At 33.0% G+C, this 18,697-nt stretch overlaps 2 protein-coding genes across 2 annotated transcripts; both read right to left on the bottom strand.

Annotated features, from left to right (window-relative positions):
- Positions 1-1,259: 1,259 nt before the first annotated feature.
- LOC122588543 (probable rhamnogalacturonate lyase B) lies at positions 1,260-10,308 on the bottom strand. The gene is made up of 13 exons (XM_043760677.1): positions 10,205-10,308; positions 6,041-6,113; positions 5,569-5,690; positions 5,427-5,480; positions 4,480-4,599; positions 4,018-4,137; positions 3,500-3,635; positions 3,220-3,390; positions 2,897-3,052; positions 2,612-2,797; positions 2,335-2,476; positions 1,838-2,241; positions 1,260-1,697 (listed from the first exon to the last, which is right to left on the bottom strand). The coding sequence occupies exons 1-13, from the start codon at positions 10,306-10,308 to the stop codon at positions 1,458-1,460; spliced, it is 2,028 nt and encodes a 675-aa protein (XP_043616612.1). The 3' UTR covers positions 1,260-1,457.
- A 5,360-nt stretch (positions 10,309-15,668) lies between these two features.
- LOC122588545 (14-3-3-like protein) lies at positions 15,669-18,145 on the bottom strand. Its single transcript, XM_043760678.1, has 4 exons — positions 17,513-18,145; positions 16,276-16,398; positions 16,025-16,141; positions 15,669-15,913 (listed from the first exon to the last, which is right to left on the bottom strand). Exons 1-4 carry the CDS (start codon positions 17,990-17,992, stop codon positions 15,866-15,868), a joined length of 768 nt encoding a protein of 255 aa, XP_043616613.1. The 5' UTR covers positions 17,993-18,145; the 3' UTR covers positions 15,669-15,865.
- Between the last annotated feature and the right edge of the window lie 552 nt (positions 18,146-18,697).

Below are 18,697 nucleotides of genomic sequence, written 5' to 3' on the forward strand. Positions count from 1 at the left end.
CTCTCAAATATGAAGATCTGCATTTATCTCCAGTATAGTTAGTTACACGGATAACTACGAATCTCCTCAAAAGAAGGTAACAAATCTATTCCAATAGGGTACGCTTAAAGGGTACGTTCTACTTTCGGTAAACAAGGAAAGGATTTATATCTATCAAGAATCCTATATACTAGGAAAGAAGATCAGAACAAATCCCCTATTCCCGGAAGAGATATACACGGCCCATGGAAACCCTACTTGGAGGACAAGATACATCCACCCTATAAATAGGGATGCGTTATACAATAGAGATCATTCTCTCTACACTCACAATACTCATACTACACATAGTTGGCGTACAAAAGGTTCTCACACCTTACCAAAAGGGAATCACCAACATACAACCAAAAACCCTCCATTCCTCCTTTCTAGGCAACCGGATTGGCTGTACAAACAATAATATATGACTAAAAATATATAAAAACAAGTAGGGTGGATCAAACGGATACGGCAAAATGGCACGGGAACGATACGGGAACGGAAAACGGCAAAACTAAAATATTTAGGATACAGATACAGCAAAGATACGGCAACGAATTTAAAAATAAAAAAATATATTGATTTTATATAGAGAGAGACTTGAGACTTGTGAGATTATGTATAATTATATACGTATAATTTTATAATATATGTTTGATGGTGACCGGTGATCACAATTAAATTTTTACCAATCAATTTTGGAATAGACTAAGCTGGATGGTAATCTCAATTGTATAATGTAGTTGGTTTGTCTTTGAGGGTATGCATAGTCGCAAGATGACAATCATTTTTGAAATAGAAAAAAGTTCATTGAAACCTCAATATTAATTAGATACGGTGTAGAAGTTTTACAGAAACGTTTCGGTATATATGGAAACTTCAAGGAAACGTTTCCTACGTGTTTCGTACGAGTTTCGGTTCCCATGGAGTTTCCGAAACGGGTACGCCAACCTGTTTGAAGTTTCGGTGCATCATAGGGCATTATCTTTGCCTCTGAAGACATATGTCAAGGTTCCATTCTCATTGTTTGTAAGCCGGAGGTTCTTTTTTATATTAAATAGAACCTGGAAACAACCTCGATACTTTAGGTGGGAGTAGGGTTGTCTACATTACAACTTCTCCATATACCGGTTGAAGATGGCAATGGTATGAGACAATATCACATTAATTTTGAAATGAGTAAAACCACGATTAAAACAAGCTTAATAAGAGTTTAATGCAACAAAATAACTAAAAAACGGTTACGAAGAATGATTCTATTATTAAAAAATTATTCATAACATTAGTTATCTACAGAATTTATGTCTTCTATATGCGGGTTACTTTTTTACACATGAACATATTGAACCCTCCATTTCCGTACTTCTCAAATTGACATATGTGACTATGCAATATATACTCTAACTACATTTATATAAGATACTGTAAATGACTCATTTTTACGAATTCGGAGGTCCTTCTAATCGGATATAATCATACATTACTCCGTTAAAAGGACGCGAGCCTCGTGTTTGCGATAGATACATTGTGTTCCATCCGGCTCGAAGTTGAGAATGTAAAACATTGATCTCATATAACCAATATAGGCCATGAATTCCATGTCGTGCGATTGCATTATCTTTCCCAATTAGCCGTGTTGTAAATAAAGGAGCCACCGATCTTGGGTTGTTGATTCTGACCTGAAAAATAAGGTAAAAAGAACCATTACATGTGTCCAATGGTATGAAACAATAAGTTGAACTAAATCATACAAAAACACTACTCAATATGACCAAAAAATATGCAGAATTTAAGGATTTATTATAAGGCAAGTTCTTACTTGTAGTTCAGCACCTGTGGCCGATGCTAATGCTAGTTGTATTGTATAGTTTCCAGGTCTAACGACGTGTTTAAGATCAAATAAAACCGTCCAAGTAGTTGGAATGTATGTCTTATTTCCAACATTCCTATTGACATGTGCGAAAAACCAATCTGTTTGATAATCACTAACGCCAACTCTGTACACCAAATCTTGATAAGGATACAGATCAGTGTAACGATTCCACAGGCCATATTGTCGGAACGATTCAGTTCTTTCTTTTGCATATAACTCGTTCATTAGAGTTGGGGATGGCTCAGGCACAAAAAACTCAGCTGCTGTTCGATCTGGTACTCCAATTTCCCAAATAGTAGGACCATTTCTTGGTGGTTGAAATACTAGTGCACCAATTCTAATTTTGCTCCCTGGTAACATTTGAAAACTTTAACCTTGATAAATATACATAAATACGCCGTGAATCATGTACAATAAGGAATCGGCTTAAAATTAGTAAGAACCTTGAAAAACATTGATAACGGAGTGGTACATGTAATCACCAATGTACCCCGGAACCCAGGCATACAGATTATAATTCCCAGGGCGGATATTTTTTATCACAAAGTAACCCTCAGTGTTAGTTTGAGTCCAGAATTGATAACCCTAAATCATAAATGAAAAATAAAACAGTCAACAATTAGAGTTAAGAAACGGTTAGTTCACTTTTATCCAGCCGGTAGGGCTGGGAATCAACCAATCTTGAATGATAGAATAAGCTAAATTAAAGTGAAATGTTACCTTACTTTCCTTTTGCCATGATCCAGCTGTACCAGGTGGAGCCAAGCCAATGAACGCCGAGTTGACATGTGTCAAGGTTATGTCACGAACTAGTAGTCGTCCAGCTACAAGACCGCGTTGATGGGCACGAGGGAAATCAGACGAGTTAGGAAAACTGTATGGCCAAGTCCCTGTTTGCAAAAGCATCTGGCAAATCACAGACCTTTAAGGTTAATAATTGCTTTGCATAATGCCATAAGTTACTGGCAAAAGGAACAATTTGGAATGGATCACATAGAAATTTACCTCTTTTTTGGCATCTATCCAAAGTGAAACCGGATTCTTTTCTGTTGTAACCGAGTTTAAGTATATAAATACAGGTCCAAAAACCTTTTTCCATGGCTCGCCGTCGCGAAATTTCATTCCTAAATCAGTCCCCGCATAATGGGTGCTAAAAAACATCTAAAAGAAGACATTACAATTAATAACCAATTCATAATACAACTTAAAATGACCCATTTACAAATACAACTTAAAAATGACCCATTTACAAATACAACTTAAAATGACCCATTCACAAATTCAGCTTAAAAATGACCCATTTACAAATACATAGGTTGTGCACTTACAGAGAGAGTAACAGGACCAGCATGGGAGGTAAGGTCTTGTTTCACAGGGCCACCATTACGAAATTCATTACTAGGAGTGATCATCCAAAACCCAACAGGCGGGTCAGAGCAAATCCATCCATGAACCCGATTATCTTTATTTTCAGCCGAGAATTGGTATTTGTCATCCACCTGTGATTACAACTTTGACTGTTAAAGAAAGATAACATATTCTTTCTAACTCATAAGTATTATATACACGAAAACTAGTTGCATCAATTATGCTTATGAAATAATGTACCTGTCCCTTGAGAAGTCTATCAGTAGGATGGGTCAACAGAACAGCTTCAGGATAATCTAGCGGCACACCCTTTTCGCGGTCATCAAACGATGGCATAACTCCCTGTCTATCATCCGAAACAGCCATGTACCGAAACCTTTCCATTAAAAAAGTAAAGTTAAAAAAAGTTAACACTATTTACATTGTTAAAGATGGACAATCCAGACATTTATGTTCTGTTGAATTGTTATTATATATGTATATACATATATATATATGATGACATTTTTATTGCATTTGTAATCAGGTAGTTACATCATTAAAATTTAATCACAAAATAAACAAGGTTAACCACATGAACAAGTGAATGTTCAATTATATGTTCATTTGGAGAGAAAATTATTATTCATTATTTGCATACCTTTCGGGCTTTAATTATGTTAATTTATTTACTCATTAAAAGTTAGTTGTTCACTAATATAATGTTATAATGGCCATTAAATCATTGAGCAACATTTAGAACAAGATATTGTTCTTACAACTTTTCTTGGAGCTTGAATACGATCCGACCTTGGTAGATATCGGTATCAGGCCACCCTTTTAAGCGCTCAAGAATCCCATACGAATAAAAACCACTTGATCCCCGCAATATGACATACCTTAAAGCATCACAATGTTTAATCAGAATGCATATAACGAAAAGCTAAAGCCGAATGAATTAAATCAATTTGCTCGATTAATCAGTATAGCTAGCTAGGACCGAAAAACTAAACATTAAAGTATATACAGTATATGTTTGCCGTTAGATTGGTCACGACTCCCTACAATGTCTTGTTTTATGTATTAGTTTAGCCAAAGTTACGTTAATTGGTCCACCCACACATAACACAAATTCATGTCTGGCCCTTTAGACTTAAAATCCTGACTACGCCACTATTTGATTGAACGTTAAAAAAGAATTAGTTAATTCTAGCTAGTGAATAACAAAACATGTGACACACCTTTTGTCGACATTCAAAGAAACGTGATTTGTTTTTTCAGAGGATGTCCAAGGTCTTTTGAATGAAAGTTCAACTTGGTTTTCGTCATTGAGAATAACATCTAATTTTTCCCCAGATAGCCTGCAAAATAGATGATACAATCCCCTTATTATAATTAGATAAAAAGATCATTTTTAATAGTCCGTATGAAAGATTTAGTTAGTTTAATACGTTTAGATACGTATAAAAATGAAAACGACAACGACAAGGGTACCCAATCCCGGCTAAGCGGGGTACGGGGGAGGTATGATGTAGAAGTGTAGACAGACCTTACCCTACATAAAGTAGAGAGACTGCTTCCAAATCTATCGAAGTGGAAGGGACCTCCGGTCCAAAGAGTGTAAAAAATAGGGTTAGATCCACCGGAGTGGAAACTTTAACCGGATGGGAATAATCTCGATCTCAAACTCTCAATCTCAAATACACGATCTAAATCTCGAAATCATAGGCTCAATCTCCGATCCAAGATCCAGGAGAAAGAGACGTTAGAGGTGAGAGAGCAAAGGATGGAGAAAGAGAAGAGAGAGAAACCCGTCAATAGATACGTATTAAAATAATGTACATTAATTCCTTGAAATAAAGATAAACATATATATCTTATATATGGGGTTGTTTATTGTAAAATAAGTATTAAAGTAAAAAAAATAATATAAGATTTTGACCGTTAGATCATGATAAAATTGATGTACGAAGATTTATGAAATACAACTATATATATTGATGCACAATTATTTTCATGATATACGGTGATTTTTAATAAAAGAAAACTTATTATTTTATTTGTTTTACAATAACCAACCACTCTTATATATAGTTTTTCCATTAGTGTCTAAACGTATGAAATATATAAACATATAAATAAATGTGGATGGCTAGCGCGTAATCCTTAGATAACCGAGTTTGCTTACTTGTCCAAATTGTCTTGAGGTTTCGAAGGATCACTCCAATTTACATCCCAGTATCTGAAGATTCCCAGAATTGATCAGTTTCGGTTGTTTTTAACATAATTAAATTTTAACAAAAAAAAAAAAAGAAGTAATTATTGCATACCCTCGATCGGACTTAGAGTTACGATCGTTTAGTATATTGTCAATTCCATTATATTCTATACCAGTGACAGTGCCTTCTGGGTTTGCAAATGTGACACTAAAGATGCCATTATCCACCACTACCTAAAAACACACATACAAAAAAAAATGAAATTTTTAATCCAATAAACTAACATGCACTTTTGTCTAAAAGTGTATTATATATCTGTAGGAGTTGTTTATATCATGTTCTAAAGCATAATACAAATAAGAGATCTAGAATATATATTTATTTTTCTAGTTATTATAATGTTGTATTTTAAAACATAATATTAGCATCTATTAAATTAACAACTATATCCAATCGCATCAAAAACGAGGTATAAGGATGATATGTAGCAATAACCATTGATTAAACTAAATTACTTTATGATAAATGTATTGTGACAAGTAATTAAAAAAATATTTTAAAGAAACAATGTCGTGAAACTTACACGATCATGGTACATATGCAATTGAACCGGAGGATATAATACCGGACCATTCGAGTTGTTCCGTGATGCCCTTCTGCAATTAAACCATTTGATAAAGATCGTGAGCACATTTATTTAGTGATTCATGTGTTACGCATGATGAGTTATGAAAAATATTATTTTCGTAATATACATGCTTGGAAAGCTTAGATAATTAAAAATTAACATCATAGATATTACACAAGAAAAATTAACATTATAGATATTACAAAGGATGTATGTCACTAACATACATTATCAAATTTTATTTAAAGATATTTTAGTAGTGTAACGTATTTTTTCGATCTATAAAGTAAAATAAGTGATTCGTACATCATTTTTCCAATCATATATGATTAGATACTTAATTAGACGTGTTCTATACTTCTATACAGTATTGTATGTAGAGTATAAAGCCATAAAATATGTTGGGTAATATACGCCTAAAAAAGAAAGCGGATACAGATCATCACTTATAAAATATTAAAATTAGGTTGTGCTATAAGTTAAAGTTCGAACAAAAAAGAATATCGATAAGTTAAAATAATAGAATGAGGATTCTTTTAAGGTACCTTTCTAACTAAAGTCAAATTAAAAAATTTTTGATCATTAAATTAAAATTAAAAACAAAAATTTTAATAATAACTTTTAAATCTTAACCATTAATTATATTCCATGAATCATACTTCCAGTAACTAAAACACTTGTACTCTTGTAGTAACCTTCATCCAAAATGAAATATGTTGCTTATGATGATGTTATGCTATATATAGTAAAACAAGAACTTTGAGTGGAAATATCACGGGGGTTATATAAAACTATTTATTTATGCGTTTTCGGCTTTTTGAAACAACATACCACAGGTTTTGCTTTGTTTTTGTCAATATTCTAGAAAGGAGTAACATGTTTTGTTCATGTCATCGGAGGCCCCTTTAGCTTTTATTTCATTTTTATGATACCCTAATATTAACTACTCCATAGTTAAAGACTTAAAGTAAAGCCCTCACTTTTTTATATATCAAATAATATATGTCCTATTTAAGAAATATTGTGCTTATACAATATTCAAGGTATGTCATTGATCATATGTCCTATGAAAGAATTGATAGATGCACAAAGATGGCAACATCATATCTAAGAATTAGTCATTTGTGTTTAAGTTTAGTAAGCGCGTAACTACGGGTGGATAGACTCTCATTGTAAACTTCGTATGTGTGCAATGAGTGACTGTACGGCCGACGTTCAACTTAAATTATCAAACACATAGATATATAAAAGTCGTGTAATGATCTAACAGTAACATATATTTAAATCTGGAATGATTATCTAATCTTAAAAGTTTTAAATTTAGGAATTTATGTCATCTCTTTTATACAATAGTATTACATACAGATAAGATCAATTTACGTAAATACCATTGGGTTCGATTAAGTAAGTAACACTTTAACTTTGAATTCAGAAATAAAGAAAAAATGAAAAAATCATCTTCTACAAAATGGTTGGTGTCTTTTATACAAGTGTTTGTCTTAAGGTATGGATAATGGAAAATTGGAAAAAGACGAGTAGTACTGTAGAACTATTTTTAATTTGGTTAAAAATATTTAACGTGATTGCTCATGTAATTTATTAAAGATAAAGGGGCATGGTCGAAACTATTTTTAAAAAGTGGTCCACGTAAACTTCCGGAAGAATGATTATAGAATGGACAAAATAAAAATCACAAGATTGTGTTGAGACATGTGAAAAAGGTAAACACATGCTCACAGTAAAAATATTCCTTAAATTGGAATGTATGGTATTCTTTTTTACTCTCAAATAGAAAAATAGATAATAAAAATAAATGCTTTATATTTAATACCATTAAATTATAATTAACCTTTTATTCAGCTTATTGCTATTACTACTTTATGTCAAATCATACAAAATTCATATATAAGTTAGATTAAACTAACATTAAATTCATAACCTAACAACTTAAAGGCACTATATGACTTGATATATAAGACTTTCTAGTTATAGTATATTGGTGCGTCCTTTGATAAGGATATTATATCTATTTGATATCTTTAACTGATTTTGATCGATAATAAGTTTTCTAAACTTTTCTTATCAATTCAAATAATTTTTTAGTCAAAATAATCGAATTTCAAGAAACAAAAATCTTCTGCATTGTATTCTCCAAAAGAAAATATAATCATTGTTTCAAGAATCACCTATTCAACAAAAGTAATTGACTATATTGTACACTATAAACCTTATGTACTTTATATAAAGAAATCATGTTATTATTATATCCTTGGTTTACCTTATTTTTAGACAAAGTAATTCATTTAATAAACTAATACTAGTTTGAAATAGTCTCAAAACAAACAAGTTGATTATCGTGAAAATAGTTACAGTATTTGTTTCGTATTTTCTTTATTATGCCAAATATGCCAACTTATAATAGACGTCATGAAGTCAAAATAATAGGTCAACAATTCCACCAAAGAGTAATAGAAAGTCAAAAGAAATCTAAGAGCATGAGTACTCAACACGAAAACTCCATACTATTATAGTCTCAAAAATTAAACTCCATATGAACGCAGTCGTACTTCCTAGCTTAAAGTGATTGAGCATTTGTCTTACAAATAAGATGTCCTAGGTTTAAGACTTGGGAAGTACATAGGAAGTCTTTCTATGAAGGCTTGGCTTGAGTATACCCAGGTTCAAGTCTGAAGAGGCAGGGTTTACCCCTATTAATGGTCGTGCCTTCGGGCGGATTAGTAGGGGGTTTTCCCCCTATCGGGTATTTGAAATAGGCATTTCTACTTCGAGGAGGCTCTTTAACGCGGACCTGGTTAATACAACATATGTTAAACCTTCCGATGTCGAATCGCGACACGAAGTTCTCAAACGAAATTCACCTTTAAAAAAAATATATGAACACAGCTATTTTTACCTCTATTATTTTTATATATGTTTTCTATTTAATTTTTCCCCAAAGGTAACATGACTTTTATTATTTCTCGAAATATTTGATTTTATTGTTCATTTTTCTTTTTTATTTTCTGTCCAAATTGTTTTTTAGGATAAAATAAAAAAATAGATATGTATCACTCTCTATATTCTATAAATTTTGTTTGTTTTATTTATAATAGGTGTCGTAAAATAAATGTCTATTTCTACAAAAATACATTTGTTACTTTCATAATAATTTCTTTAACCGTGTGATATTGGGTCAACGGGCGTACAATACATGGCAACGTATTTTACAATGACTCTTACTATTCTTCTATGACTTGTATTATATGATTTCTACTCAAAAACAATACGTAATTACTTACGGATTTAACTTTTATAAATTTTGTAAAGTAAAATAAAATTTAAAAAAATTAATAAGAAATAACTCTAAAGATTCTAGAATTCTTTATTGTTATTATTTAGATACGTGTTTATATGTAGTTGGCTTCTCGAGAGTTAAAAAGAAGCCCATGGTTGAAAGTTTTGTAATAAACCCATGCATTTGTGAGTGCTTAACTTTAATAGTATTTAATAATAATTAAATAAAGATTCCCGTTTTAAAAACTAAAAACAATGTTAAGGAAACAAAATCTTAGGAAATGGAAAATATTTAGAATATTAAGTTAAATTTGAAGTGGTGTAAATTATATCGGGAAAAAAAAAATATCAAAAATTGAAATAAATTAAATATTATAATCATTTTTATTATTACATCCAATTAATTTTATTAAAAATATTAGCTTCCTATTAATCACCCTTATACTAACTCCATATTCATGTGATCGCCGGAATCATTTCACATTTCCTATTTTTCCGACCACATTTCACCATTCATGAGTCACAAACTTTTGTCATAATTTTGCAAATAAATGAACATAATTTGAAATCCATATGGGAAAATAAAACAACTATTATTAGAATTGAAATGCACATTTAAACAACAATACTCAATCCCGTCAAAAAAGCTAGAGGTATTGGGGATGTGAGATGCAGACACTTATATGTCTATCCCAATAGAAAATGCGGTATCCAGAAATTAAAAATATCTTGAGTTTGAGGTGTTTTTTTAGAAACATATAGAACTTGAACTATATATGTTATAATTTGCAAAAATGCAAAAAAGATAGGAAAGAAACCACTGACTTTGTATGCATGCAGCTTGTGAACTTGGCAGAAAGAATGAAGATATGAAGAAAAACAGCAACTAATATTTGTGTTACTAATAATACTTCCTTCTTCATTCCCATTTTGAACCTGCATATAACCCTTTAAATAAATTAATATAGTAATAATTACTACAAAACAACAATAGACAGTAAATGTAAAATACATAACTGTTCAAAACAATGTAAATGACAAAACTAACCTTGATGATATATATCCTGTCTTGATGTTTTTTACAACTTCTTATATGTGCACCACAAGTTAAAGAATACAAAATAAATAGGTATGCAAATCTAGCAAGAAGGGCCAAATAGTTGTTGTGGAGGGTGGGAGTAGAGAGACAGTAATACCAAGCGTTACAAATAAATTTGGTATATATGTATAGTTTATAATCCCAATAAACTTTTTATTCCTTCTCAAAGGGTTTTTGTTTGTATTTATAATAGCAAAGAAATATGGTGAGTTTAGGTAGGTTTTAAAATATTAGGTATACTACCTTTACAAAAAAATTGAATTTTCAAGGTTGACTGTGTTTTAATCTGACAATAATAACTTAAAATAAAGAAGGATTTGGTAAAAGCGCAATCAAAGGGGTCGGTTTTATTCGGGTATTAATACACGTATTATTTCAACATTTTTGTACTCTCTTTTCTTAGATAAAAATTATTGGCACTCTTGACAAGCCAAATTTTATCGAAGGGTTTAGTCAATTTTTATCAAAGTCGTTTAGTTCGAACTCAAACTTGGCTTATTTGTGTTGAATTTTATATTGAACGCAAACTAGGGTAGAATATATAGTAAGTCGAATTTGAGCATAAGATTAAAGACTCGGCTCAAGTTCTCATTGAGATTTTGGATTTTTTATGTATCTGTGTTTGTGTATGTTTATATATATATGTTTCAATTTTTAAGGGGAAACAGGACAGTATGAACTTTAATACTTAGTTAAGTGAAATAATTATTTGTAAATGCACTTAATTATAAAAGTTTGTAACGATCGAAATATCTTAGTTGATTTCAGAAGATTGATTTTGACTTCGGATGTATTTTTATATGTCATTTATATGTGATTTGAAATCATGAATTAAATACGTATTTAATATTTTTTTTTCAAATTTATCAAACTGGCCTCTACCTTTTTACAAATCCTATTCGAGTCAAATTCGAGGTTGCGTATATTAAAAAAGCTGCCGTGTTCAATTAATTAAACCTAGCATGAGGCTATCCAATGCCCACCACTCATCCCTCACAGACTAGTTTCTGTCATCGTCATATCAGCCAAAAACACTTTAGGGACTGATCCCCCAAATTACACTCAATGCACTCATCTCTCAAGGGCTAGTATTGGACCCACCAATTATTTAATTCTATCCAACTTTACACTTTTAACCCTAAAAAATTATAATAAACTAAAATATACACAAATAAAAAACACTTCATTAAAAATAAAAACATTACACACTTTATTTTAAAAAAACACACATAAAAATAAAACATTACAAGGTCCTCCATTACGATAGTTATTAGAACATATTAAAAACTTATTTCTTCATCTCTTAAACTGCTTCGGCAGTTATGATCAAATGGTTTAAGGTGAGGACCGCACAAGCAAGTTGTTCCATAGCAATTTCAATCTTGTCGATCTTCCCCTGCAAATAAGTAAAGTATTGACACTCAATATCAGTACAATAGTGTCCAGTTTGTATATAATCAATCTGTTTAGAACACCATTGCTTCTTCACCTTAAGTTTTCGACTACCTGCAACAAGTTCCTCTTTTTGGACCATAGTGGTCAAGGATATCAGCCATGATACGTTGTTGCACTTAATCGACAGTCATTTGTGGTTTTCGGTAGGAAACATTTGATGAAGAAATCATTTAAGATGTATAATAGTTTGTGATTTGATCAGAAATGTGTGATAAGAAGCCAGTTTTATAGGTAAGTAAATGACGCTCCTGCAACGTTCAAAAATCTAGATATTTACACTTTCAGTCCCTCCAACGTTCGAATTCAAAATATTTACACTTTCAGTCCCTCAAACGGCCAAAAATTCAAAAACATTTACACTTCCAGTCCCTGAATGGCTAGTTGGATTGTCACTCTATAAATACCAACCCAGAGCACATTTCAGTTTCATTCTTTAACAAACCCACTCACTTTTTCTAACCAAATGACGTCATCATCATCAAAAAAGAATGTTCATCGACCTCGTCTGACCGAAGATGAGATGAAAACACAAATAATGGCAGATGTCAAGGAGGACACCCTCCTTCAAACTGAAGTCTATGGGGTCATGGGTCGCCTACGGGAGAAAATGAGACAATTTGAGCAACAGGTTGAGGCAATACATGCATTAGGGCGTAAGGTCTCGAAGCACGAAGAGACATATTCTTTGTTTCTGCAAGAAGAGATCAAGAGGGTCAAGCGGGTGGTCGATGATGTTTTTGAGGTCGGTCACATGTTGGGTGACAAATGCACTTAGATCGAATCGTACCACGACAATTGCGGGGAAGATAAACAACGGATGAAGTCAAATGCCCACAACACGACAAGTGGTGGCTCAATGAAAGAGCTTACCGTGGCTTGGGGAAAATGTCAATCAAAGATAATGACGAGTAATCGAAACGTTATTATCTATTTCGTGTTTTAATCATGTAATGTGTTCTTTAATTATGTGTTTTAATCATGTAATGTGTTTTGATAATAAAATGTGTTTGATTGTTACAAAAAAATAGTCGTAAGGACTAAAAATGACACTTCTATGAACCACTTTTGATGAAAATGGCTGATTAAGGGACTTATTTTGCCAACCTTCCAAACTCACAATAGAACCGTTATAATTCAAAAAATAAAAATAAAAAAATCAAACTCTCACCTCTCGTCCATGCAGGGACTAATCCATCGGAATCATGCAACGCACGAGTATGGGATGAGTCCACACCCGAGTCCCACCCAACGGTGTGAACTCGTCCCTAGAGGTCGGACGAGCAGCCACACGAGGGCATTAGGTAGCCTCTAATACTCTAATTCGAGTTCAAGTCCTGTCGAAGTATCGAACTCAATCTACATTTGGCTCGTTAATTAATATTAATAGCTCTAATATATATACTCCCTTTCAAGAATTATAGCCCCCTATTAATAATTAATCATTTTGATCGGTATATGCACATTGTCCAAATTATGTACTCTTAATAGTTAAATTATATCATTAATCATTTGTCTTTTAAAATATGTTCATTAACTATTTTATATCAGTTATCTACATCACTCGATCGATCGACGTTGCCACCACCACTAATAGTGTTCGCCACTACCACTTGTCGCCGCAATCACTACCAGTCATCGTCACCGCCATATCGCTATCGCGCATTGCGCGATAATTGTGCCAATATATCTAATATTTATGGGATTACTAACTTTTTATAATATTCTAAATACGCATGCATGTTTTCTTTTGGTTTTAGCTATCCAAGCTAGATAAAAGTAAAGGCAAGGCAACCAATAATAGTTGTTTCTTTCCAACGATCTGATGATCCGATAATCTTCAAGCTTTTAATATGGTCACATATGTAGTCTAAAAATGATAAATCCTTCTAATTAATCATTTTAAAAATCCTTTTAATTATAGGATAATTACATGTAGCAAAATTAAAAGTTGAGATAATGAAAGAGAGTTAGTGAAAATCACTTGTCATGACTTGGAGGTTTTACGGGGATTTTTAAGAGGATTATTTTGATTAACCAATGTTTGGTCAATATATTTGACATTTAAACTGCTTTAAATTGAATTCAATTTTTAGTTATAAAAGTTGTACAACGTTCAACGACTATCTACACATCGTCTTGAGTATCATTGGCCTATTGGGGGAGATGAATATTAATGAGAATATATGTGTCATGCGTTGATGTGTTAATCCAGTGAATGATGTAAGCATGGTTTTACACACATATGCATCATTACTTTTTACAAGTAATATAGGTGAGTTGTAATTCAAACCTATTAACAAGGTATTAATTGATCGGCTAGTTTAGAGTATGAAAGATGGAGATAGAATCTAAAAAAAGAAATATGAATGACGAATGGTGTATTAAATAAAATGGAGACAAAAAAAAAAAGCCTCGTATACTAAGGATACAAATTTCACTCTACATTTAGGGGTCGTATGGTTTTCACAATTTATAAAGAATGCGATGGAATAAAATTTATAATTTTCTATGTTAACTTAACATGATAGAAAAAGAAAAAAAAAACCTTCAAATTTCATTCCACCAAATTTTCATAAATTTTAAAAAGGATAAAGGCATAAAAATGTACCCAACTATGACAAAAAGGCTATGTAATGTACTCTACTACTCGACTTGTTATTCAGGGTAACCAACTACGTTTTTTTGGTAATTCAATACATGTAACCGGGTACACAACAAGTAGCAGGTTACCACTTGCACATAGCCGCATTAACATTTGCTTTGCCTTTGATACTCTCAAGAGCTTCTGCCAAGGAATAAGCTCCCGACTAGCTCCTGTCGAAGAGTACTCCCAACTAGCACTTGTCATTATATATACTTGTACATTATATATATGTATATCGAGGTTTCACTCCCGACATGCTCACAACTTCGTAGATGTATTATATATCACCTTAGATTTGACTCATGGCCAGAGACTATTTTGTTAGAAATTTGATTTAGTGATGTCAAAAATTCACGAAGATGTTAAATGTGATCTTGTTATCTTGTGATTTCCTCAATTTGAGTAGTGATAGATCTAGATTTGCAGCTATCTGTTATTGTACAATGTACATCTAAATAAGGCATGATTTGTTGTGAATTGATAGATGTTATTGGGAATTTATCACTCCCCTTACAAATAATCTTGTTCACTGACTTAAAATCATAGGCTGCTAAATGAAAGAAAATAGAAGATGTAGATGCCAAGTAAAATGAAAAAAGAAATAAAAATAAAAAAATCTGGTGGCACATCTAAAAGTATGAATGTCAATGAAGAGTACATAGAGGCCAGAGCCATGTGATCCAACTGAAACGCAACATACTTTGCCAGCCATCAAGTGAGTTGCTCAAAAATTGATACAGTTCTCACAGGGAAAAGGGAAGAAAGATATAAAACAATCAAACGTGTTTTAAACACATTCAGTAGTGTACGACTATAAAAGACGATGCAGGGATCAAATTCTTATCAAGAAGCTTAGCTTTAAATAGGATTTGTCAAATAGGTATGAAACCCCGGTACAATTTTAACTAGTTATTTGATAACTGTCGATAATTATTTTCTTTCGCAGTTGTGTTTTTTGAGCTTGCATACACACAAAATCGTCATCTGAATATGTGCTGTGCAATACATGTTCATGTATTACATAGACCAAACGTAAGATGCACTAAATAAATAGATCAAGAGGGGCTTGAACAATCACAAGCAAAATAATATATGAAAAGCAAACAGACATTAACTTAATATTAGGAAACTGTGAAGACAGAACTAAACGTGATGTTCACAAAGTAGAAAATCATGAAACTCCTACAACTAAAAAGAGTAGTCTGGTAATAAGTAGCGATTTCAATGGAAAAGGATAGCAAACAATTATGAGCATAAACCGTGGCACCTTTGAGCAAGAGAAAAATCATCACTCATCGGCCTTTGGTGCTTCTTTGATCTCTTCAGCAGTGTCATCCTGTGTTAAAAACGACATTAAAATCAATCCTCGGTGAAAAAAGAAACAAGGTTATTTGACTGATTTCAATTTAACACAAACTATAACGTTCAATGAAGAGTCGCCACATACCTGCATATCAGAAGTCCACAAAGTGAGGTTATCACGAAGAAGTTGCATGATAAGAGTACTGTCCTTGTAGGAATCCTCTCCTAAAGTATCCAGTTCAGCAATTGCCTCATCAAAAGCCTGCCCGGGTAACAAAAAATCAGCATACACATCCAAACTTACATTTTATAACTGCAAACTAGTCAAAATTCAATTGCAAAAATACTTGATAATAAGATGAAGCTAAAAGATGATGATAAGAAGTCAAATCTGACCTGCTTTGCAAGGTTACAAGCACGGTCAGGTGAATTCAAGATCTCATAGTAAAACACAGAGAAATTGAGAGCCAGTCCTAGTCGGATCGGATGGGTGGGAGCCAGTTCACCATTTGCAATATCCTGCAAACAAGAAAATGTAACAGTTATTCACTTGCTTTGATCCCGTAACCTAAGATCAAATGCATGATCCTAAAACTATGTACTTTTAGGTCGGTCTGCCCTTTTGGCAAAACTTCATACCCACATAATTCCTAATAATTGGTATGCATCCAATCTCACAACAGCGCAGTTTCACTTGCATATAATATCAATTGCACAAACATAACTATCCTTTTCACCATTTTGGTAGTGTTTAGGAGTGTGTGTTAAGTGCAAAGCTAAAACATACTTCAGCCAAACACCTAAAAAGTGCGTTTTGGTTTACAAAAAAAAACATCAGTCCATCATTAAAGAACATCTTAATAGACTTGCATATAAATTAATTTCACAAACATAACTATTCTTATGACCATTTCGGTAGTGTTTAGGAGTGTGTGTTAGTGCAAAGCTAAATACTTTACCCAAACACCTAAAAAGCATGCTTTGAAATATCTTATTTCTTCCCTCATCTGCTAGTTTCAGAAAGCAAATAAGCTTTGGCACATAAACTAATATTCTAGAATATGCAATCAGCTCAACCAGACAGCAGATCAGCTCATAGACTGATAACAAAAAGCAGCTTATTGATGTTAAAATTTCCAATAAGCCCATAAAACAACCTCTTGGCTGCATTCAACAATTAGAACAAAGTAAACAATAATAAACCCTCCTATATCAGATACGGTTCAGACAAGATTGACTCTTCCAGGGTGCCTGAACAAGATCCCTATCCGCTTACCCATTCTATTACACCTATACTAAGCAGAGATCCATCTCTATTTAGGGAATAGTCGAGCTCTTGGCTCATATGTACATAGTCTCAACGACATCAGGCTGAGTCGGGCATTCCCCCACTTGAGTCGCCCAGGAGGAAGCCTGCTACCCCCCCCCCCCCCCCCCTCCTCTCCTGGGAAACAAACTCCTCTCTCTCACTTTTCCCCTTTTTTATGTTTTCAAGCAACTATTTAAACATAATCTTTAAATGTATACACCACCACAATAAATAACCAAATCATCAAACCTATCAAATCCAAAAAACTAAAACTATACATACATATATATATATATAGATATAAAAAAAAAGTAAGGAATCAACCTGAGCAGCCTTATAAGCAGAAAGAGTATTCTCAGCAGCTTCTTTGCGATCAGATCCAGTTTTAAACTCAGCCAAATACCTAAAATAATCCCCTTTCATTTTCAAATAAAACACTTTCGAATCCCCATTCACAGCGCTCCCTATCAGCTTCGTGTCCAACACCTTCAATATCCCATCGCATATCTTTGACAGCTCAGATTCAATCTTAGATCTATACTCACGGATGGTCGACACGTGTCCTTCGTTCCCCCTGCTCTCTTCCTTCTGCTCAATCGATGATATGATCCTCCACGACGCACGTCTCGCTCCGATGACGTTTTTGTATGCCACGGACAGCAGGTTTCGTTCTTCGATTGTCAGCTCCTCGTTTCCTTCGGCTGACGTCACCACTTTCTCCATGAATTCCACCATTTCTTCGTAACGTTCGGCTTGTTCCGCTAGCTTTGCCATGTACACGTTTTCTTCACGTGCTGATGCCATTTTTTCTTTTTTTTTTTCTGTGTGTTTTTTGAGAGAGATTTGTGAGAAATGGGTTTGTGTTTGTTTGATGAATGGACGGACTTGAAAATTTGATTAGATTTGGTTTTGGGGAGAGAGAGAGAGTGAATGTATGACTGTACGTACGTGTAGTGGGATGGGATGGTGGCAACTTTTATATTAAAGACCATTGACCGATGACTTTACTTTTTGTATCAAGAATTTTACTAGATTTATAATTATATTTTAGCCGGATTGCATGCTCGATGATCTATACAATTTAACATTATATAAAATCGTTTACGCTGATGGTAATCGTGTAACTCATGATATATATAGGCCAAGTATGTGCAGATGTAATCCCTTGAGTTGAGAAATAACGATGTCATCATATTTATACTATTTAGATGATTGAGATTTATTATGACTGAATGAACATGTTTAATAATAAAAAAATGTTCTTATGTGTGCGTTGTAGTAATTATTTATTGGGTAAATGAAGCCCATGAGCCCTTAATAGGAGAGTCAATGTAGGAATCAACTCCTAAATCATTAAAGAGTGAACTCTCAAAAGTCTTTTACATACGATAAAATCATGTTAATTACACCACTATGGCTTGGTGTTTCTTTAGAATTAGCCTTTCATTTGATAATATTAGAATTTGAATAAATGGTTTGAAGAATTGTTTGGTAAATGAAAATATATGG

The sequence above is a fragment of the Erigeron canadensis genome, chromosome 2 (genome assembly GCF_010389155.1).
Source record: "Erigeron canadensis isolate Cc75 chromosome 2, C_canadensis_v1, whole genome shotgun sequence".
NCBI classification, from domain to species: domain Eukaryota; kingdom Viridiplantae; phylum Streptophyta; class Magnoliopsida; order Asterales; family Asteraceae; genus Erigeron; species Erigeron canadensis.

Excerpts from the sequence above, each read along its gene's own strand:
- LOC122588543 (XM_043760677.1), bottom strand. The coding sequence starts at position 10,308 with ATGGGAATGAAGAAGGAAGTATTATTAGTAACACAAATATTAGTTGCT. Across the intron at positions 3,636-4,017 it reads TTCAAGCTCCAAGAAAAGTT|GTTTCGGTACATGGCTGTTT; the intron begins GTAAGAACAATA and ends TTTAATGGAAAG. Across the intron at positions 3,053-3,219 it reads CTGGTCCTGTTACTCTCTCT|ATGTTTTTTAGCACCCATTA; the intron begins GTAAGTGCACAA and ends GTCTTCTTTTAG.
- LOC122588545 (XM_043760678.1), bottom strand. The coding sequence starts at position 17,992 with ATGGCATCAGCACGTGAAGAAAACGTGTACATGGCAAAGCTAGCGGAA. Across the intron at positions 16,399-17,512 it reads CTGCTTATAAGGCTGCTCAG|GATATTGCAAATGGTGAACT; the intron begins GTTGATTCCTTA and ends TCTTGTTTGCAG. Across the intron at positions 16,142-16,275 it reads CTTGTAACCTTGCAAAGCAG|GCTTTTGATGAGGCAATTGC; the intron begins GTCAGATTTGAC and ends TTACCCGGGCAG.